The sequence below is a fragment of the Mya arenaria genome, chromosome 13 (assembly GCF_026914265.1).
Source record: "Mya arenaria isolate MELC-2E11 chromosome 13, ASM2691426v1".
NCBI lineage: Eukaryota > Metazoa > Mollusca > Bivalvia > Myida > Myidae > Mya > Mya arenaria.
In genome coordinates this window covers 13670339-13694607 of record NC_069134.1, presented here as the reverse complement: position 1 = coordinate 13694607, position 24269 = coordinate 13670339, and the positions used below count along the sequence as shown (strand labels likewise).

The window sequence follows — 24269 nt, the reverse complement described above, 5'->3', positions numbered from 1 at the left end:
CTATATACCAGTATTGTATTGAGTACACTAAACAATGCTATCTGTGGTGATCCACTTGATACCATAATTATACATACTGACCTGCTGATAATTGTTATCGCAAAATGATTTATAAACTTTGAATTTAGTTAATTAGGATATCAATGTGAAATTCGGATGATTGACCATAGTTTTCCAAAAATGTTGCTTTTTACAAGAGTCAATTGAGTGAGCTGTCGTTGCCTTAATGATACACCTAATATTACTAATTTACACTATTGTATTTTACATTTCATCATAGAAGTGCTAAAACACGTTCATGTCAAACAACACCACTATTGTAACTATCATTTCATTTTTGAAGTGCTTAAATGCGTACACATTTTTAATAAAACTATGAAAACTCCAGAGACACGACCACACTTCTAAAATCTTACCATTATCCTGCTTAAGGACCGAAGACAAACAAACACCGAAAAAGTCTCACAACTCTTTAAGACAACAAACAACACTGAACACATATCAACATATTTCATTGGTAAGTGGCGGGGGTGGGGGAGGGGGGTGTGAGGGCTGAACCGCATTAACACGGTCAGAGAAAACTATGTTAGCCATCACTGGGATTTTTAACCAGGTTAAGGGCGCATAACCCCACACATGCCCCGAGATTTATCAATAAGTGCAATATTAAACATATCACCTTAATCGGAGTCTTATACGCACCATGCCTTAAAGCACCAATGAAAATACCGAAAGCCTGGAGAAATTGTAGACTGCTTCTGAAAATTAGTACTTTATTTATAACTGTTTTTATGAAAACATTGTTTAAATTCGATTGCCATATCAATCCGACTCTTTTTGAGAGTTATATAGCAAGCTGATTTTCTATGCATGTTATTGGATGTAGTTTGTTATTTCGAAAGATATTCGTTTCAGAACATATTTATTGTTGTTTTTATAAATGTTAGTTATCGTGCACTTAAAAAGCGACTCTAGTACGTGAATACACACAACAGTAAATACGGTTATTGGTGGGAAGAAACTTTGGACCGAGCGATAACTTCAATCCATGCTAGGCTCGTGTGACCGGGAGGACTTTGCCCATACTGAGCTCAGTAGCCGTGTATATAAGCGATGAACGGACGGACGAAAAACAATACAGCGAGATACTTGAGCCTGCTAGCCCATAATGGGGCACACACTATTTTTCATCCTTGCCCTTGTGGCGGGATCACAAGCAGGTAAGAATTTCTTTTATATATTGTTTATGTTATTGTTTTTTATATTAATGTTGTGGTTGTTGCTGTCGTACTGAAAAATGTGTTCATGTATTTTAACAGCTTAATAGATGTATTCTTTATATTTGTTAGAAATCTTTGATGAGATATTTCATATATTTTATATCTTCAAATTTTTTATATACTTGCGGAAAAAAGAAACTGTGTCTAATATGAATATTGTCGAAAATAACGTCAAGCTTTTCGATGATTACATGATGTTTACCTCAGCTATATATGTCATAAATGTGACTGTGATACAGAGAGGTACTGACAATTTTCAGAATTAAGTCATTTTTTTTATATAATTCTTTTTCTGGGGTCATTTCAAAACTGGACTTTTTGGCATGTATAGTTTCTTTCCCCCGCTAGTATATATATATAGTGTGTGAGTGATGTATAGTTTCAAACTTGTTAATGATTATATTTTGGGACCATTATTTCCAAACCCTTTTAGAAAGATTAGCGCTTTCGACTGGTATTGAATTGTACCTAGTATATGTTGATTCAGTAGTTTCAAATTTATAAAACTAATCTGTATTAAGTATAACATGGCAGAAACAGAGCTCGTTCTCTTTGAAGAACACACACATGGTTCATATACATGTAGGCAATATTAAGTGTGGTGGAGTTGAGTCGAGTTTTTGTAAATATAACTTTTTGCAAAATCAATGTATTCTCGATGTACTCACTGGATGAAGTAGCTTTACTTTAACTATATGATAAAACCGAATTAATCGTTCTTTAGGTCCTATACAAGAGATCCAGATATCAGACAAATGTGCAAGACAATGCACTGTGTCAAACCAATTCAACTACGAACCCGGAACGACCTATGAATTCACATATGAGACGGACATACGGACGGCTGTACAGGGCGCCTCGGAGGATCATGCTGGAGTCCACCTTACATCCAAAGTCTACTTGGACTTTGCTTCCAAATGTGAAATGATCATGCGGGTAAGTGATATTGAAGCATTTATGAGTATGATAATATAATAGGATTGCAACAGTTTAACATTCGTTAGTTAACCCCCGTCTAGTATAGTTTACAATATAAAATTGTGGATATGTATATCATGATATGATTTCTGCAGCTGAGTGACGTTAAACTGAGCGAACACGACCCAGAAACGTCAACCATGAAGCCGGTGTCATCTCCCGAACTAGCAGACCTTGAAAAACAACCTCTGACGGTGTCCTTCCAAGACGGCACAATCGAAGATCTATGTCTGTCACAGGTCGAGTCTGATAAGACCTTGAACATTAAGAGAGGTATTCTGTCACTGATTCAGAACAACATGGACGATATAACCAAGCCTCAGACTCTCAGCGAGGCAAGTACATTATTATATTCAATTAGTTGTATCGGATGAGTATATATCCTAGCATCTAGCGGCGTAAATACAATAATTATTATTATATTCATATAAAAGTAGACAGAAATACTTGTATACGATAATAATGATCTGTTCAATAGTGCAGGTCTTGTGAAATCAAATATCCCATTTAATAACAACAACACACATAACAATATTTCGTTTTCAGTCGGACGTTGCCGGAACCTGTGAAACCGAGTATTCCTCCCAGGACAAGGGCTGGTACAAACAGATCATCAAGAAGTCCAAGAACCTGTTGGGCTGTACAGAACGCCACAACGGAAACAGCGCTGTCCAGGGCATCCCATACCAGGCCAAATCGGTTAGTTATCGCTTTATTCACTGTAGCAGTTACGCATTGCATTGTCAGATATGGTATCTTATAATTAATATGGAAATGCTTTGGACTTACATATAAGTAAAACATTTTATTTGACCGATTTCAAAGAATTACTCGTTAATGTAAATGTACGATATAGTTGCTATCGTTCGATTTATTTCAACATTGCAAATTGAACAGGGAATCCAGAGTATTCCTATCGTAAAGAGCACACAGGAATGCGAACAAGAGATTGCGAAAGACACTGGCCGTTTGAATGTAGCCACCTGCCGTGAGAAACACGCTTTCGTTCCGTTCTCTCGCCAAGACAGTGGTGCAATCACCCACAGCACGCAAACTCTTACCTACGTCAAGGAATACGCTTCAAGGCCCAGAGCAGGTATAGTTGGACATGTTTCTCCTGTTTTTTTACTCTAGTATATTGTATAGCAAACCATTTCCCTACATTATCTTACCTTATCAATTGATCACTTTTCATTAAACAATATATTTATTGTTCTTTAGCTACGGTCCAATCTCGAACTTCTCTGAAGTTTGAACACTCCAACGGAAATGGTCTGTCTGCCATGGGTGATATTGAAAACAAACTGACGACTATTTGCGATGTGACTTCCAACGGTGTGACACCTGAGACGCCCAAGATGTTTACATCCCTTGTGCTGTCCATGAAGTCAATGTCTGCCATGGACATGAACGTCGTGTACAAGAAGATCAAAACCCTGAAACTCTGCTCAAGCAACAACAAGCGTGTTATGTACGTACTATACAAAGTATCACATTTGCTTTACTTAGCATCTACAGCTTTATGTCATAGAAATTTAAGCTTCATGTATTTTACAATACTATGGATCACATACTTTGTTAATATTTTTTTTAAATACTAGTTACCTTAAATTATATATCTTTGCATTAACAGTTTGGTAATATTTAATTGATAAATGTATTATTTCTCTCACAGCAAGTTCTTTATGGACGCCGTGCCAATGACGGGAACAACTGAGAGTGTGAAGTTCATGACCCAGTTGATTACCAGTGGAGATGTGTCTGGTATTGAGGCAGAAATGTGGATGACCTCCCTTGCCTTTTTACAGCAGCCTTCCGTCGCCATGCTGAACGAAGTAAAGGTAATGTAATAAAATATGTATAAGTATTGATTGGAAACGTTAAGGCTGTATTTGGTACCTATCAGTAAATCATATGATCTTCTTTTGAAAATATTTAGGTGGGATAAATATGCTTTAAATGATTCTAGGACTTGCTGAAAGTTGAAAATCTACAAGAAAAGGCAATGCTGTCCGTCAGCTCCCTCGTGCACAGTGTCTGCAGAAACAACCCGGCATGCGAAAACTACATTGAAGTAAAGAAGATCATTTCACTCCTTGAAAGCAAAATAGCTCCATCCTGCAGCATTTCCGGTGACTATAAAATGGTAAGTGAAGACTCCATAACTTACAAGTAGCGTACAGTTAATGTCGAAATTGTACTCTTAATGTGTATTGTGTACTGATTTACATAAATCTTACAACTTACATTGACTTACAGAGTCTGTTGGCACTCAGAGCGATTGGAAACGCTGGATTCGGCACAAACGCTATTTCCACACTCGAGAAGTGTTTCCGCCGCACTGAGAACCCAATCGAGATCCGTCTGTCAGCCATCGAAGCCTTCCGTCGCATTCCATGCTCCACTGATGTAAGCCTTTTTTCAAATATCTATTTATAGAGAAATACACCTCAATACACTTGCGGTCACTTGTCAATTTATCACACAAACTGTCATTGAGCTGTTGAGCATTTTATGTATTTGTCTTTCTATTTTTAGAAGCCTATTCTCTTCGAGATTCTTGGCAATACAGAAGAAGATTCGGAAGTAAGAATCGCAGCATACAAGTCCATTATGGAATGTGCTTCAGACGAAACCATAAGCAAAGTCAAGATAGTGTTAAGCAAGGAGTCAGTCAACCAAGTTGGATCATACATTTGGTCTCACTTAACCAATCTTATGGAAACATCTGACCCACACAAGCAGTCCATTAGATCGATCCTTGAGGATGATACGCTGAAGCAAGAATTTAATATGGATAAGAGGAAGTTTTCCCGCAATTATGAAGGTTCCCTTTTCCTTGAAAAGATCAACACTGGAGCAACCGTTGAGGGAGATCTCATTTGGTCATCAAAATCCTTCATTCCGCGATCTGGCATGTTCAACCTTACCGTTGATTTGTTCGGCAATGCCATCAATTTGTTCGAAATTGGCGGACGCGTCGAAGGTCTGGAATATTTCTTGGAATCCTACTTCGGACCAAATGGTTATTTTAGTGAAAAAGAAGTAAAGTCTGCTGTAGACGAAACAGCCGTTGACCTTATCAAGGCAGACAAAGTCAGCCGTATTGATAAAAGGGTTTGTGTTGATTTTCTTCTTTTCGCCTTTAATACTTTTCGAAATGTAAAAATAATAGCGAGATGTTAATTTGAATTCTATTATTAATGGTAGTTATAACTTTATGATACACTGACGACTGGTTTTATTTTTGTTAGATGGAATCTGTAATGGACGATCTTCGTGGTTCTCTCTACATGCGCGTGTTTGGCAACGAGCTGCGCTATATGAACTTCAAAGGCCTCGACTCTCTGCTTTCTCAGAACAGCTTCAACTTTTTAGAAGTACTTATGAAACTCTCAAATGAAAACGATTACCAGTTCACCCACAGCACAATGTTTATTGATAGCACTATTGTCATCCCTACAAGTTCTGGATTCCCACTCAATCTAACTGTGAATGGATCAGCAACTATTGATATGAAAGCATCTGGAATGGTGGACGTTATGAAAATGGCGTCATCACCTAGGTCGCTGGACATTCATGGTATCATTCGACCAAGGTAAGTTGCCTAAATCTTGATCCTCCCAATAAATGTGTTTCATATGTCCTATCTGTCCGTCCTGTTCTGAAAATTTATCTCAAACAGTAAAACATCGAACATGTCAAACGATAAGCGCACTACATAATGTCAGTAAATCTATTTGGTTATAGCGCAGCCGTTGTTGTGTCAAGTGTCATGGGAATCGACGTACTGTCAAACCAGGTCGGAGTGAAAATGATCTCAACACTTCACTCAAGCTCTGCAATTCAAGGAAAAATGTCTATAGTCGATGGATCCATTTTGACCGCAGAGTTCGATCTTCCAGACGAAAAGATGGACATCATTAGCGTGAAGTATGTTGCACATTACCATTAAATCCTCATTATTGATTTTAAGTGTGTACAAACAATAATAGTTTGGGCCTGTTTAACAAAACAAAACAACGATATAAATTGAAATATACATATACAGTTCATATTTGTAAAATTACATAAAATATATATACTTTTTTTATATCCAGATCAGAGTTTTATACTATGCATCGTGAATCAGAGAGACTGCAGAAAATGATAACAAGCAATCGCCAGTCACATAGCGCGTGTTCTGGTCCGAACCTTGTCAAAGTCGCAGGCTTAGAGATTTGCGCTGAAATGAGCTTTCCAAACGCATCGCTTGTGGAAACTGCACCATATTTCCCAATCACTGGACCGATGAACGCTGGCATTACTCTTTACAAGAGAGATATAAAGATGACTGGGTACAAGCTTGAGGCCAGATCGACGCACGTAAGTATATTCCGTATATACATATATAAATACATACAGAGATTTGATTCGTTAACAGTAATGGTCAAAAGTAATTATTGGTTAAATATTGCCCACATATACACATGAAGAACTAATTTTGCAATGGCTGCTTGCTTTTTTTGTAGTTTTATCTTTTATTTAACTTATCCAAACTTTTACCAATGGCGATATTTTCGTGTGTGTTTAATGTTTGTTGTTTTTTTAGCATTGTTGCTATTGTTTGGTGTTTGTTTTGTTCTGTTTTGGTCATTGTGCACGAAGACAAGAGTTTGGTTGAATTGTAGGCTATTGGGCATGACCTTGTATATTGTATTGTTTTATTACACGTACTTTATTTACATTTCTTGTTGTAGAACGCCAAGGAAAACATCGTTCGATTCGCCTTTTCAACACCTAACTCCAAAATTGACAGAGCATTGGGCGTTGACTTTAGTCTCAATAAGGAAGACGGAACATTTGACGCTAGCATAGCATCGCCTTGGAAAAAAGGAGACTTTAGAGGTTCGATCTTATAATTGATGAGTATTTTTAATAAAAACATAACTGAGTTGTTATTTATTTTTTAACGTTTTTTTGTGTTTTAGAAGTTAAGAAATAAACATATACTTTCGAAGCTATCGACAAAATCCCTATCAAAATGACATTATTTTATTTACATAGGTACGTTGGTCAATTCGAAATCTGAAATGGGTGTCAGCGGCAGAATGAACTGGGATAACACGCTACGCTTTAACGTCAATGCCAATCTTAAATTGGAAACGTCAGGCCCAGGAAGAATTATTAAACCAACAATCTCGATTGACATTCCTAACTTTAAATCCATCAATATGAAGGGATCAATGGAATATAGGCCTTGGACACTTTTGGATACACAAATGACTATTGCGGGATTGAGTGAATCACCTATCGTAATGAAATGTAAGCCACTTCGACAATTTAATTAATGTGTTATTTGTGTATGCTGTTTTGTGTGTTGTCCGTTGAGCGTTTATTATGTATAGGATAGATCACGAGTAGCCGTTTGATATGGAATTTATCAGATAGCATAGCAAATTATTTTTGTATTTTTTATGCTTTTAGCGGAAATTTCCAATAAAGATAAAGGAATGAGATTTGATGCCACCCTTACAACTGGGCCTAAATCAACGTACACCCTATCCTCATCCCTCCAGAAAACGGTTTACAAGAAGAAAATTGTATACAAGCCTCAGATAAGCATTCGAACTCCATCTACTGAGGTGTTTGCTTTTGGTGGAACTTACACGAATGTTTTCGGAAACTCGATTGACCTGAACTTTGTCCTCGACAAAGTAGTTGCTAAACCAGTTTCATTATCAGGTAAATTTAACTAAACTCCATTTTTCAATCGTTTGTTGTCCAGTGCATTTTGCAGTGATTCATACCAGTGCAAGAATGATAGAGTTAGGGCTGTTGGCAATTATCCCTGTTTCAATGAAATGTTTACCAAACTGACACTACTGTGTCTTTGTTTTGTATGTATTTTATACATCCGACGGATCTATTTCAACATATTTCCACATGTGGTATTTATTGCAATTTCAGCTAAATGGAGGCTTAAGTCTTACAGACGAGGAAGGTCACTTAACTATGTTAATTTCGCTTTTGAATCGACACCAATGTACATAAAAACTAAAGGCAAGTTTGACAACAGGAACATGAAAACTTTGGCCGCCGATATTGACCTTACGTACATCATCAAGGGCATTGCCCGGGACAACGTTAAATTTGCATCAAAATTGATGAATTGGAGTACGAAAACTTTGACGAAAGCAAGACTGTCAATGTGAGTAATATGTTTTTGTTTGAACTTTAACTATACATTAAAAGAAAACATCGAAGTTTAATTTAAGTGCCTATCGTTAGTCAGTATAAACAAAATTTAGTTTTAAGAAAAGAAAGATTAAACAGCTTATATATCTATGACTTGTTTAAACAGATATTAATTTAATTTAATTTTAAGACTTTCAAACACGCTGATTATCATGTCTTGTTTTAGGAATGCTGAATCGAAGAAAAACTCTGACCTCAATTTCAAACTTATTACCAACGTTAATCACAACAAGAGAACTTCTGGATTTGATGCAAGCATAAACTATGGACCAAACTTTAAGGATGCAGATAAACAGATAACCGTTGATGGTAAACTTGACAGAAGAATAAAAAGTTGGTCAATGGCGGCTGTTGACTTTTCTGGAAAAATGGAAATCGGAACGGTGAGTCGTCTTGAAATTTTGAAAACAATATTGGAAAGAATGTATATGCAATTGAAAGCCCTGCATTTAAAGTTCACTAATTGTTCACGATACTCATTTTTTAAGTCAGTTTTGAATTTGTATTTTATATCTGGGCTTAGGTACATACTGATTGCTAATGACCTATAACTATATATGATTTACTGTTGCAGAATTTCAGACTTGTCTCAAAAGTAACACACTCCCACAACTCCAAGGCCTTGAACTCGACTGCTACTCTGCGACTTAACAAAAACGCCATGGAATCAAACCTTCAACTTCAGGATGAGTCAACAACATTGAAAAATCTGAACGGAATTTGGCGTATTGATATTCCAGGTAAAAAGATACTCATGACCCATGCACTTAAGCAGTCTTCCGAAAACAGTTATGATCTGTCATCAAAAGTTAAAGTTGGTCGCTCCGAAAATACATTCGACGCATCATGGAAAACCCCATCAGCTAAAGCCTTTACTGTCTCCTCTAATGTTCAGTTAGATAGTATGACACCTTTAAAACTTGAAGGCGATTTCAACTTAGACCCAGCGCAATACAAAATTGGTGGTGAGATCATGCGAGGATCTTCAAAATACTCTGCGCAGTTGTCATCTGAAAAGCTAACTGCAACTTCTGTTCGCTGCTTAGCGGATATAGTATACCCAACCAGGCACATCATTGGAAACTTTGAAAGCTCTATGGCAAACGGAAGAATCAGCAGTCGTTCTGATCTAAGATGGAATGCAGATCGTGATGATTCACAAAGGATAACCGTCAGTGGAAGTGGCCAATACCAGGACATGTCAAACATGGATGGATCGCTCACTGTCCAGTACCCAAGCCGAACCGTTTCTGTAAATGTCAAGCAAACTTACACTAACAAATATTTGTCACATATGGACCTGAAATGGGGTGTCAGCAATTCCGTATCTATTGATACAGTATTTGGCAGCATTGCCGCCCGGGATGGTCGGGACCTAATTGGCAGTGTAAAGCTTTCAACCCCAATCCAGCAACTCAAATCTGTCGAACTTTCCCTGAACCATAAAATAGCAACAACAAACTATAATACCCAGGTTGACCTAAAGTTTGATACCGATGATTCCATTTCTGCCGAACTGAAAGTTCAGAGGCCAATCAACATAAGAAATATCGATGCTGTGTTGATTGCGAAGGCTCCATCATATGGTTTGAAATCATCCCAGGCCAATTTGCAGCATTCGGTAACAGATGGCGTGTCAACAGTGGCCAAATTCAATTTCAACAAACAATTTTTGAACGCCGATATTCACCTTACTAACAACGGAAATGAAAACGACATCAATTTGAAAGGACAGCTCAATTTTAAATCATCAATGCAGAACATGAAGAAAGGATCCATCTTGTTGGAGCACAGCAACAATGGCCGAGATGTCAACACAAACACACTTCTACAATACAACAATAAAGAATACGGGCTGAAAAGTACAATCACTGCAACAATGAATGGTATGAATATTGCAACTGATGGAAACGTTACGATTACTTTACCTTCTAATGGTGTATCCTTAACCTGGAATCACAGAAATACCAAAAGCAATATGCAATCTACATCGGAACTTATTCTTAACGGAAACCAATATTCACTTGACATTAAGAGCATTCATGACATGAGCTTGGCCTCAGGAAAGGTGCATAGTACATTGCAAATAAATACACCATATCGAGTGATGAAAGAAACCGTCCTGCAGATAATACATGAGCATAGGTCAGGCCATTTCGACTCTGTAGTAAATATTTCAAACGAAGGAATGACAATTGTTACTGTTGAAGGAAAGTACGAGCGATCGAATAACCAAGTAAAATCTAAATTCACAACATCTAATTCGCTTCTTGGGGATGATGTCTCTGTCATTTTAAATGCTGACTACTCCGCGAGTCCATCAAAGGCACATTTAGAATTGTCGATTTCCCCATCCAAGATTTACAGTATCGATGGAACGTACAGAAAAGAAACTTCAGGAGACATGGACATTTCAATAAGCGCGAATACTCCAAACAACCCAGCAGTCATATTATATGGATCACGCTTTGTCAAGAAAACAGGTATTGAATCGAAACTGCAACTACAGTACATGTCAGGCAAAAACATTCAACTGGATAGTTTCCATAATCCCAATGAAATTTCTCTCAAATTTTCTTCACCTTTCACAAGCGATTTTGCAACAAATGCGATGTACAAACGAACAGGAAACACCCTTACTACATCAGCAAAGATTGACGCTGAACCATTGTTGGGAGCATGGCTAGTATCAGCATCGTTTGATATCAACGAAAGATTATCTGGTAATGTAAAACTGACAACACCAATTGCAAGCGTGCCATATTCACAGATTACATTTGTAAGTTATATGGTAGACAATAAGAGACAGTCATCACTTTCAGTTGAATATTTACCCGGAAAAACAGTTCGACTCGATAGTAAGTATAGCTTTCAAAGTGTCAACGACTTGGCGATGTCTCTGGAATTTTCGTCACCATTTGACCAAATGCCATACGCCAGAGTTTCGATCAATCATGTTGGAGACCTTCGACGATTCTCAAACAACGGTGAAATTGAATATCAGCGAGGCAAAGTGATGTCAATAGAAACTCGATATTCGGGCGTTGAAACCAAAAGCGGATCTCTCATTATTCGGAGTCCATTTTATGAAGATATATCGGCTTCATTCAACTACGAGGGAAGTCTTCTTGACTTTAAAGCTGATGTTGACATGTCATGCACATCTAATGTCCATGTTGAATTAAAACACAAAGGCAACTTCAAAAACTTTGAATCCTCTAGCCATATCTTAGTCGATAATACAAAATATGGCGGAAGTCTAAACTTTAAATCAAGCCCAGGTGTAGAAGCCTCGTTAGCCATTGAAACACCAATTCGAAACGCCAGGTTTTCTGCCTCACACAAAGGCCCTTTTTTGTCGTTTTCAAACCAAATGGAACTTTCAGTAAGTGACATCGGCGTTTTCTCATCCGATTTCAATGTTGATCTTCAGTCGACAATCAACCTTTCGGCTATTGTAAAAACACCTATTAGAGGATTCAGTGATCTACGAGGATCCCTTACACATGAAGGCTACATCTCAAAGTTCCAAACTCAAATTGAATTGCAAAGAAATCAGGATATATATTTCGCTTCAACCAAGGTGAACACTGAGCCAGCATTTATTGCCGAAACTCTTCTGAAGACACCATACAAGGCATTAAGAGAAGCCCGTATTTCCATTTCACAGGAAGGTGTGATTAACAATTTCAAGTTTCATGGGGAAATGCAGCTTAACAAAGATATAACAGAACTTGATCTAAATGTAGACGCCACTAAGAAAATAGACGTCGACTTCACTCTGCGAAGTCCTTATACCGACACAATCAAAGCAACTTTCGATCATTGGGGTAAACTCTCGAGGTTCCAGAGCAAGCTTCGTGCAAGCGCAGGTAGCAAGCGCCTTATAGCAAATGCCAAATTCCAAATGCAGCCGACTGTTAATGCACTTTTCACAGTTAAATCACCTATTTCATGGCTGAAAAGTCACCAGCTGTCTCTTAAGCACTCTGGTACAGCCGACAGTTTCAAGTGCAATCTGCAGTACAAGTGCAATGGCGACACCTACATCGGTGATGCAACTTTCCAGAACTTGAACTCTCTTAAAGGTGAATTAACAGTTAAAGGACCTTCATTCAGTACGATAAAGGCATCTGTAAACCATGAAGGTAAAATTCAGAATTTCAAATCATCAGCAAGTGTTTCTATGGGAAAAGATGCAGTTGAAGCCAATATCAACATGAACACAGTCAACGGACTGAAGGGTGGCATTGCAGTCGCTACACCATTTTATGGTTATAAGAACATACAAACGGCCGTTGTTCATTCAGGTGACCTGCACAATTTCAAGAGTCATGGAGAATTTTCATTAAACAAAAAGTCAGGCACCATCGATATATCATTTGACTCAACCAATGGTATTAACGGAAAAGTGACAATGATTAACTCTTTTAATTCCCTTAAAGATCTAACGCTTACAGTTACTCATAATGGAGACATGAACAACTTCAATACAATTGTGCAATGTTCAAGCAATAAAAAAAGTTTGCTCGGAGAAGCTTCATTCAAGAACGGTATTTCGAAATCAGGAAGCGTCTCACTTAAGTCAACACTACCTGGAATAGATAATTATGCTGCATCCTTCTCACACGAAGGGGACATGTCGAAATTCACTTCATCAGTCAACACAAACTGTCCCGGTGGAGCAACTGCGATTAACCTGGTCTTTGATTCGTCTAATGGCATACAAGCCAGATTGACTGGAGAAACACCTATGACGAAGAAGGCAGAAATTGTCATTAGTCATGTCCAGTCCGATACGTCGTCGAATTCTGATGTGTCTGTGAGGTATGACGGTGTTAAACAATTTGGACTTCAGTCTGATTTGACTATTCAACCAACAGTATCGGCCATTGTCTCAGTCATCACACCTCTTGAGGGATACGAATCTTCTGAACTTCAACTCCATCATAATGGCAATGCGAACGGGCTCAGATCAAATGCAGCAGTCAATGTTTTCGGAAAGCGATTTGAAACAGAAATTGAATTGACAACTTCACCGGACATACAAGGGTCTTTCAAAATCTCCTCTCCGCTTGCCGAGGAACTGGTAGGAAAATTCATTTACGAGGGTTCCATGAAAAACTTCAAGTCAAATATTGACATGACTTACGGCGGACGAAGTGGAATTAGTGTTGATATGTCATTCAACATTGAAGATCAATTTTCAGGTGATTTAAGAATAATTTCTCCACACATAAATAACTTGGAGACCAGCTTCACACATAAGGGTGATTTGACTGCTTTTGTAACTGACGCTCGAGTTATCTACGCTGGACAAAAGAGCACTTTGAGTATGGATGTAAAAACTTCTCCAACTGTTGTAGCAACATTTACCCTGACTACTCCAATGTCGAAAGACATGAAATTATCACTATCGCACACAGGACCTTGCTCAAACAGCCACACGTCTGCAAATGTCCAATATGGAACTGAGTCTCTCTTAAGCATTGACTCAAGAATTAATCACGAGCGTTCGATCAACGTTGGGATTACTATCACCTCAGTATTGCCTCAATTAAAGATTGTTTCCGTAAAAGTGACCCACGATGGCATTTATACAGATTTTGCATCGCACGCCGAGGTAACATACAACAAACAAAATCTCGTTGGAGATCTTTCCTTCAAACCTACATCAGGTTCATTTATATTAAAAACGCCGTTTTTCAAAGACATCACAGCTTCCTTTGACAGGGACAACGCAAATACCATGAACGGAAATTCTAATGTCAATGTTGCGTATGGCGTTACAACCTTGTTTGCCATTAAATTAGATGCTAATCTTCCTTACACATGGATTGTTCAAGTGCAAGTTCCAGTCAACGGATATGAAACATCAGAATTAACATACAGAAAAGAAGGTGAAGTTGGTGGACATTTTACGATTGATATAGCAGGACAACTGCATGGCGTTGAAGCATACATTTCCAAGTCCGATAAACTAGGAGCCGTAGTAAGCATTACGTCACCATCACTTCCATACATGTCTAGTAAAATTGAAATCTCTGGTACACTCAGTAGTCCAAAGTGTCATTTGGAAGGAACCTACATAACTAATACAGTTGAAGCCGACCTTGAGTTTAATACAAAAAATGGTATTTATGGAATTCTGAGTATTAAGACGCCTTTCACCGAGCCGATCGAGTTCGAATGTGAAATTGATGGGACACCGAGACAGTTCACCCTTGACTCGTCAGCAAAATATGGAAAGGAAATGCATAAATTGACGGGCTCTGTAAATACAATAGACACATATGAATGTCAGATCAATATCCGATCACCCAGAGTAATTCCGATTGCCGTTGGATTTAAACATGACGGGGAACTGACTAACTTCAAATCTCACGGTGAAGTTAAATTGGATAATGATAAACATAGCCTTGATGCCGGGTTGTCGATTATGAATGACGCCGAGGGATTCCTTAGCATTGAATCGCCAATGGTAGAACCCATTCAGGGTAAATTCTCCATAAATCTTGTTCCATTAACGTACAAGGTTGTTAGCGAAGTAAAGATCGGCGATAAAATTGGAAACATCGAAATAAGACAAACAGGGCCTTTAAGTGGAATAGCAAAACTATCAACAGAGTCAAAAACAATAATAGACAGTCAAGTTTCGCTTGGTACAACCCCTATTCGCGGAAGCATCACTTTAAAGAATCCATTTAAGAATATCTTTGCCTCTTATGCAGTTGACGGATCTGTACGAAATTTTAAAACCCAGGCTAAGTTCACCATTGGATCGACAGTGATGCTTGACAGCGAAGTAGCATTTCAGTCAAACCCAATTAATCTCGACCTTACTATAAAAAACCCAATACGAGATATCCAAGCCACTCTCTCAAAAAGCGGACCATGGACAAATTTTCAGTCAAGTGCTCAGCTCATCGTTGCATCCGAAACCATTTTAGATTCTGACCTCTCCGCAAACGTTAATCCTCTTCAAGGGTCTTTTAATTTCAAAACACCTGTCAAAACACTATCGGGATCCATTTTCGTTGACGGGACCTATGACCACTTTGACGTTAAGGGAGAACTAGCGGTGGATGGACAATCTAGCTTCATGAATATTCAGTTTAAGTCGGATGGTGGTATTTTGGGAAGTGCTAGTTTTGCAAAAGGAACCCAAGAAATATTTTCAAGCAAATTGTCTTTTGAAACTTCACCTCTGCGGGCAAGCCTTTCTTTGAAGTCCACGAATGAATATATTAAAACCCTGTCTGCATCATTTAGTCATAAAGGGAAAGTTCTTGACTTTGAAAACCAAGCAGAAATTACAATAAATGGAGAAAAAACAGAAGCGCATATGCTATTCAACATCGGGTCGAAATCTGAAATGAAAATCTCAGCTTCAAGTCCATATTTTCCTTCAATTGGATTGGGACTCGAATTTGTTGGCAATGCCCAAAAGTTCCAAAGTGCAATGGAATATTCTGTCGGCGAAAATACATTTTCCTTCGATTCCAGTGTTGACACAACCAATGGCATTGACACCTTTATGACAGTAAAGACACCATTTGAAGGTTACAAAACTGTAACATCTAAGTTGTCATATAATGGAATATTTCCTAACTCAGATGGCCTTATCCAAATTAAGACAGGAAGAAGGACACTCTTGACAGGTAATTTTCAATTATCTAATGTGAAAGGAATCTCTTTGAAAATTGTTTGTCAGTCAGTCCTTACACCAGCACTTCAGATTTCGTTCGACCACTCCGGAGATATGCAGAAATTCACAACTAGAGCTGAACTTCGTTTCAATGGCACTCCATTCACGACCGATATTTCTTTTCAATCGACACCGTACCCACAGGGTTCCTTTGCCGTCGTCACTCCGTATATGGAACCAGTAACTGGTTCCTTCAACGTGGAACCTCAGTTGAATGGAAATTCAATTAATATAAAAGCTACATTTAACGGCCAACCAAATTCTTTAGATACTAGCTTTTACTTTGGTAACGATATGGGTGCATCCTTTTCAATGAACTCACATGTAACTGGAACAATTCGAGGATCTGTCAGTTTAAATAGGGGCTACTCAAGCTATACAGGCAGTGTTAATATGGAAGCACTAGGAAAGAAAATGACACTCGACGGTAAACTTAATACAGAACGAGGAATTAAATCTAGCATTTCCATGACTTCTCCATATGGAAACAGTGAGGCAGAATTTGCATACAGTGGACAGTATCCAAATGCCAAGGCCGATTTAACAGTTTCAATGCCTGGAAATAAATTTTCTTTCAACAGTGAAATCCAGACTCAGCCCAAGCTATCCGCTACACTTGCCATATCTACACCATTCAGTGGATATGAAAACGTTGGAGGTAACATCCATTTTGCAAGCAACAAAGACAGTGTGTCTTTTGACACACAAATAAATTATCTGACCGGAAAACAAATTGCTGCTTCGTTTGAGTCAACAATTTCGGGAAAAAATGTGCAGACAGTGGCAAAGCTTGAAACACCTTACACGGAAGACCTTAACATTGAATTAACTCTGACGGGACAACCAAGTCAATTCTCGAAATCGCTCGTTGTTTCAATGGGTGAAGACAACAATTTAATATCTACCGGAACTTTCTCCATCGGCATATCGTCCTTAAATCTAGATTATTCTCTTAAAACGACGTTTGCTGGATACGTAGATGACCAGCATATACAGGTTAAGTACGATGCCGATTTGCCGAATTTTAAAGCATCTGCTGATGCTAAAATACTTGGAAGTTTGTACTCGACTGAAGCTAGCTTGGACCTTTCAAATGAAATAAACGCATTGTTCAAACTTGATACACCATTCGAACACTTAAGTGACATTGCAGTCACATTTGAGCATTCGGGTACCTACAGGCGATTTACCACCAAGTCAACAGTACAAGCAAAAAATAAAAGTTTGTTTGAATCCAACCTCCAGTATTCTAATTACGGATGGCGAAGACTTTCAATGTCCTTAGACATGACAACACCATTTCAGGGCTGTGAATTTACCAAAGCTTCATATAGACATGCTTCTCTATCAGATGGCTTTGAGTGTGATGCAGACATATCCATTATGAATAAGGATATCAGTGGCACTTTGACAATTAATAATAACCCCCCAACAGCAACTGTTTCGTTTACCACACCGTTCGCCGGTTTTGAAAAGTTAGGTGCAGATGTCAAATATGTCATTGGAAAAGATTCAATAAACGGACAAGTTAATGTTGCCTACATGCAAGATAAGACACTTTCTGCGTCGATTGATATGAACAGCAACAGCCTTACATTTAAATTGTCCACCCCCTTCCAAGGGTATGAAAATCACGAAGTGCAACTGTCATACAATGGAGAAATGCGTAACTTCCAATCAACAGCTGCCTTTACATCATCTGCTGCTCCATCCATCAGGGCCCAGGCAAATCTGCGTTTGTTCTCACTGCTGAATTTGGACGGCTCCGTAAGTCTTACCAGTCAGATTAGAAATTTCGAAAACATCAAAATAACCGTCACAAACGAAGAAAACAGAGGTAAATATACAACTAAGTCAGAAATAAGTTGGTCTTCTTCACAGTCCATTGTCCTTGATGGAACTCTAACTGACAATAGTCTTTCAACTACTGGAAACATAAATTTAAGAACACCTTTCGATATGGTTAGACAAGCGGGTGTTGATATCAAAATGGAAAAGAAACAAGGAATTATCTACTCTGGAAAGATATCCCCAGTTTTTAACGGAAAAACCACTTTAGCCGGTGATATTACTTTTAGCAGCGCTCAGAACAAGGCTTTGTCTGTAACAATGCGCTCTCCAATAACCTTTTCTGCAGACGTCAGTGGTAACATCGGACGAGTTTATCAAGGATCTGTTTCTTTTACAAACGATATTTTCGAAAAGAACACCGGATTGACACTAACCGGAACAATTGACCCAATCGCAAAGAGCGTGGTTGCTAAGTACAACTGTCCAACAATGCAGCTGGATTTGAACGGTTCTCTTAAGAAATCAATCCTAGTCATCAATACTAATCGCTATGGGTACGAGATATCCGAGTCGTTCGCAAAAATTATTCTTCCTACAAGAAGTCTTAAAGTAACCGGCAAAGTACAAAACGGGGCTACCGAAGGTTTCCTGTTTTGGGACGCAGACAAAGATGAAACAAAGAAAGTTGGATTCCGCTCCGAAATCAAATCTCAATCCGATTCGATGAAGGCTGACATGACAGTGATGTTGCCAAGCCTAGGAAAGGTAAACGTTTACAATCAAAGTAAATATTTTCTAGTTTTATATAATTACAATTTTGAATTAGGATTGACTAAGAATTTTATTATATTTCAAATGGTTTGATTCGCAACATTCTTGATATCAGGCACGTTATTGCAGTTTCAATTGCATACGGAGTCATTATTGTTTTATACTTGCAGGATCTTCAGATCGATTCCGAAATGATTCTGAACAGAGGGCGTATCATATTTGACGGAAAAACAGAACTAACCTATTCTAAAGATTCCCGAAAAAAAATCACAATTAACTCTCGTGTTGAGGACATATCTTCTTGGGATTCTAGAAATTACAGCTTTACATTCGGAATAAGTCACCCATACACTAGCGTCAATGTTGAGGTCGTTTCTCATGTGGGAAATTCAAACGAAAAAATGACAGGAGCAGTTGATGTCAAATACCTTACTGCAAGACGCGAGACTAAACAGTTCACAGTCAATGGAGAACTTGACAAAATCCGTAAAGGCGTCGAACTAAATGTAAGTATTTTATCAGATTTTTTTTCAAAAGAACCATTTTATTCATATAACAGGAACTGATTATATTTGAATTTAAACATTTTAAACTTCATAATTTTATAATGTTTGTCTTATATTTCTTTATTCTAAGATTGACACTCCAATGAAGAAGGTTGGAATCAACGGAAACATCCAGGCTGGATCCCCATATCGCCTTTCCTTGGTCAACAAATATGACAACAAAAAACCACTGAATACCATTGTTTCGTTTGATTCCGTTAAACGCAGCATCGACTTTCAGATGAACTACGATTTGGGTAAGGTTGAAAGTTAACTTCTTTCGATGTATCTGTATTGGACAAATGTATCGTTCCTTTCTAACGTTTTAATATAATGAAAGGTTATATCATAGAAGAATACAATTGTGAAAGTTTTAAAATGGATTTATTTTAATTGTCATTAGCAACATTTACGACTTTTCATTTCAGAAAACCCAACCAGTGAGCTTCATGTAAGCGCGAAGTACGTGAATAATTCTGCCATTGCAGCTGAATTGTACCATGTGATCAACAGACAGAGAATAAGTGACGGACTGCTTGCTTTACGTCTAAACAGCTCTCATCTTCTTCACAGCAGAATCCATTGGCGACCAGATATGATTGCTGATCTAAAAGTAAGTTTAACTTAATTGGAAAGTTGATTCCTTTCTATCTGTTTGTATATTGAATATTTATCTATGTAATTTGTACCTTTCTTATTCGCTATGAATTGAATTATTAAAGGAATACACAGCAAAGAAGTCTTCTACCTACAAACGCCAGCTCTCCAGCTTTGCTGATGCTGTAAGTGAGAGTATTAGCGCCGAACTTAGACAAAAGTCTAGTATCATCAATCGTTCTTTTATGGAGGAATCGGAACCGTTTGTTGCCACTGCCACTGAACAACTTGAGCGACTGGCCATCATGTATGAGCTCAATCAGTATCACATGCGTGATATCGTCGATGTAGTTCTAGCTGCTGCTGAAAAGACAAAGTATGTAAACCTACGTTGTTTATTTTAGTTTTCATTTAATATAACCGTTGTTAAGGATGCTAACATATTATGATCTTCAGCAATCGTGAAATGTAAATCATTTTGTGTTTGTCTTATAAATGTTATGGTAAAAAAGTGAACACGTTGCATTCATCTTCATATATTATTAGACTCAAACTACACGACATGTCTCTGGCGACCAGTGAGTGCATGAACAATCTGTCCGATGAACTGTCAAAGTCAATGGTAGTCTCCAAGGAAACGATCAAGGTTTGTCGACACTTTTTTAAATTTGAAAACGCATCATGTCATGACATTTAGCGGAATGTAGGGATATACTAATTCTCACACCAAAAGCATTTGAATAACAGTGTTGAAAATATTTTTGTAGAACATAATACTGGAGGTAGAGAAATCATCGGGGATGATCATGCAGTCTGCCGAGAATGTCTACAACATATACTCAGGTAAATGTTCGTTTGTTATATTGAAAGAAGCATTGTCTATATGTGGTTATATTTTGTCAGGTTGTGTAGGAGACCTCATTATTTTACCTAAGTTTAAAACAATGCGTTTGCTATATGAATAACACTATTGTATTTCAGGCCATGTTTACAACATCACCGCACCAGTTATGACCTCTGTGAACGACAAGTACAATACTTACGTTAACTATATGTCGCAAATGAGCAATGATCACATGACCAACATGGCTGACAAGTACACATCTGCAATTTATGGTGTAAATGACGCTATCAATACCAGAGTATCTCGCTTGTTGGCAAATAAACAAGTTGGTGGCGCCTACCAGCACGTAAGACATATTTGTTGCTTTCAGATGAATTTAAACATTGATAGATTTGCATTTAACATTTTTAGCTGGATTCGTTATTTCATTATTTATGTAATATTTACATGATTCGATATTTTTCAGGGTTACAATGCCTACAAATATTGGGAAATTAGAGAAAATGCAGAAATAATTGCACAAGCAATAATTGATTGGATTAAAGAAGAAATCGAGATAGAACTTTCAGATATTAAAGCCACACTCCTGAACCTTAAAAAGAGTACGATCACCGTTTATGACCCGAAACACGGTGAAATTCAAGCTGAAATCCATTTGCCGTTGCCAATCAAGACTTTAGATGCTGTTCCAGTAATAGAAATGGACATGTCAAAGACACAGAAGTACATTCCCAAAATGCCAAGTATCTCGCTGCCGTCATCTGATGTCTCAAAATGGCTGCCCCCTTATGAAGGTACATTGATAGTTAATTACATCTAGTTTACTCTCGTCTTTTAATAGTTTTAACTTTAGTAGCGTATCTTCTTTAAAATGTAAGAATAAATGATTTATGTTGGTAATATTTACAGCCATCGCTACCATTGAGGGTGACACTATTACCACGTTCGATGGGCTGACCTACGACTTGACCAAGAGCTGCACTTTCCTCCTAGCTAAAGACAACGTCAACGGTAATTTCACAGTGGTCCTCAACAAGGAAAACAACAATAAAACCCTGGTTATTATCGCTGACGGGAAGGCCATTGAGCTCTTAGCCGATGGACAGGTGTGTGTTTGTGTGTTTGTTAATTTGCTTATCTCTTATGTTAGGAACATAGGCTGCAATTACTGCAATGATGCCAGTAAGTTTAGCATGTAACATAACACAAGATCTTTAAAGCTTTTTAGCGATGAAAATATGAACATTGTTATCTGATATGTACATTGAATTTAGACATGTGACTTCACCACTCTTGTTGTCAAACACTATTATCATCGACGAAACTACGAGCGGTGATCTTACTTTGCTTCCTTTTAATTCAGAGTCCGATACGCCTACCACTTGGCTTTCACCACATACTGAAAACTCACTAGAAACATCCTTATTTGGAATTTAGGTTTTCTTTTTTTCTTTATTGCACGTTCTCTATCCAATCCACAGATCAAGGTTGATCGGCAGCTAACTGCATTACCAGCGGTCTTTAGAGACACAACGATGACGTCACTGAATGGCCACGTGAAAATCAATGTTGCTGGCCATCTTGACGTTGACTACGTGAAAGAGCTCGACTCGTACACTATTGTGATGAACGGCTTCTACTTCGGAAAGACAAACGGACTCCTCGGTAGCTATGACAACGAGCCCTACAACGACATGATGACGTCGTTTGGAAAGCCAAGTGACAATGCTGACCGCTTTGTGAAGACCTGGGAAGTTGGCACTGGCAAATGCCGCTGAGCTTAGACGTTCTCTAGGACCCAACTGCCAAAACCAAATGGACATACTTTGTGATTTTACTGTGATTGACTCTCAACTTTAAACTGACAGAATTTAAAAAAAAAACGTTTTTCTTTTCAACGTTATTTTATAGTAAAGTATAATGTATTTCAATTTTCAAGATCATGTATTTGCTTTTAATAACAAACATATTAATAATTTTATAACTGTACTTTTTAAAACTTTTAACTGAAAGATATTGTAGTATTTTATAAGCAAACACAAAAATCTACTGCTGTACAATTAAACACTGAATAAATAATCAAAGCATCATTTGTACTTAAATGTATTATTTCCTCTTTGTTGGGGGACATTTTAAAGTTGTCCACAATTCGCAAACATTTTTTCCGGTATATTGTTGCGTAAGTGTGACATTATACAATCAAATATAATTGTAGATGGAATAGGAATCCTTATAATTTGGGACAGAGATATAACATTGTTTAATGTTTTCGCATTGAGTAAGGTTCTGGTCGACCTCTTTCTTAGCTTGCGTTTAAATGTATGTTGAACTTAGGCAGTGTGTCATTCAACAACGTCACAGTTTGTATGGCTGCTGGTCTTGCCACTGAAGTATCCATTGTTCCACAAGATTTCTTCATGGCTCAGTAATAAAAGCTTAACAGACACTCAGCGAGAGAATCATACCGTCACAAAAAAATAAATTCAGATACCGCCTATAAGCGGTCAGTGACAACATTAACAAAATAATAATCGACAAAATATATGAACGGCGAAAATTACACTAATATTTTGACACGTATCTTTCCTATGACGTCTTAGAGGTTGACAGGACAATTGTTACTAGTTGAAGATCATCAACAACACATTGTTAGGTTAAAACACATTTAACTGCTACTAATTCTGAATATGAACGAAGGGGAATGGAACGTGCTTACGGTAAAATATAAACGCTTTGATCGGATATACTTGCATTGTTGACTACTGACCTTGTCCCTGAAATTGTCCTTGTACTATTGAATTATAAAGCTAAACTCTTATCATTGAAATAAGCATTAGTAAACCAAAACAACTTGAAACAAAGGAAGCACACAATGCTGGTAATTTATAAATTTACAATTTTGCACGATATTTCTCTCATCATTAAATGTGCAGACGACCACCCATGATTCTTTCAGAAAATGAACAAAAATAAATGATCCTTATTCCCCGCGTATAAGCCAATGTCTAAATGCATTTTCTGTAAAACGATATTTGCTAATTAGCACAATACCTTTGGCAATTTATATTTCAACGCATAAACTTAAAGGCTAAGACATACATTTATACATATAATAATTATGATATTCAATTATTTTTTCGTCGGATTTCAGCTTAGACCAATTGGATTACAAATTTCTTTTTCACAGGATGAAAAGTTATGCTTGTAATTATCAAAATAATATTGTAAAATAAAGTTGAACACCGTTAATCCGAAATCGTAGGGACCCAAAACATTATTTCGAAGAATCGATAGTTCGGATGAACACTTTTCAGAAAATGACAGCGTTCGCGAATTATATATGACGTGGAATATTAAGTCGTGAAGATTGCAATGTCGGTTTGACGTTACCAATACGATGCATTTGGTTTAAGTGATCTTTCGTATACATGTTCGTTGAATTATTGTTTAATAAAGCGATAACAAGTAATTCATCATTATTTTTCTTTATTAAAACAACATTAAACATTTAAAACAAA

At 37.6% G+C, this 24269-nt stretch overlaps 1 protein-coding gene across 1 annotated transcript; it reads left to right on the top strand.

The window, feature by feature from the left end:
- The first annotated feature begins 1130 nt into the window (after window positions 1–1130).
- LOC128215025 (uncharacterized) lies at window positions 1131–22815 on the top strand. Its single transcript, XM_052921758.1, has 29 exons — window positions 1131–1220; window positions 2005–2216; window positions 2354–2593; window positions 2805–2957; window positions 3156–3354; window positions 3480–3729; window positions 3934–4099; window positions 4228–4404; window positions 4518–4667; window positions 4797–5375; window positions 5513–5856; window positions 6009–6191; window positions 6359–6623; window positions 6998–7145; window positions 7305–7562; window positions 7725–7982; window positions 8208–8448; window positions 8662–8878; window positions 9070–18759; window positions 18936–19271; window positions 19402–19567; window positions 19739–19923; window positions 20033–20283; window positions 20454–20553; window positions 20675–20750; window positions 20889–21097; window positions 21218–21545; window positions 21661–21857; window positions 22233–22815. Exons 1-29 carry the CDS (start codon window positions 1169–1171, stop codon window positions 22527–22529), a joined length of 15927 nt encoding a protein of 5308 aa, XP_052777718.1. The 5' UTR covers window positions 1131–1168; the 3' UTR covers window positions 22530–22815.
- Window positions 22816–24269: the final 1454 nt, after the last annotated feature.

Excerpts from the sequence above, each read along its gene's own strand:
- LOC128215025 (XM_052921758.1), top strand. The coding sequence starts at position 1,169 with ATGGGGCACACACTATTTTTCATCCTTGCCCTTGTGGCGGGATCACAA. Across the intron at positions 2,217-2,353 it reads AATGTGAAATGATCATGCGG|CTGAGTGACGTTAAACTGAG; the intron begins GTAAGTGATATT and ends TGATTTCTGCAG. Across the intron at positions 20,554-20,674 it reads TCTCCAAGGAAACGATCAAG|AACATAATACTGGAGGTAGA; the intron begins GTTTGTCGACAC and ends ATATTTTTGTAG.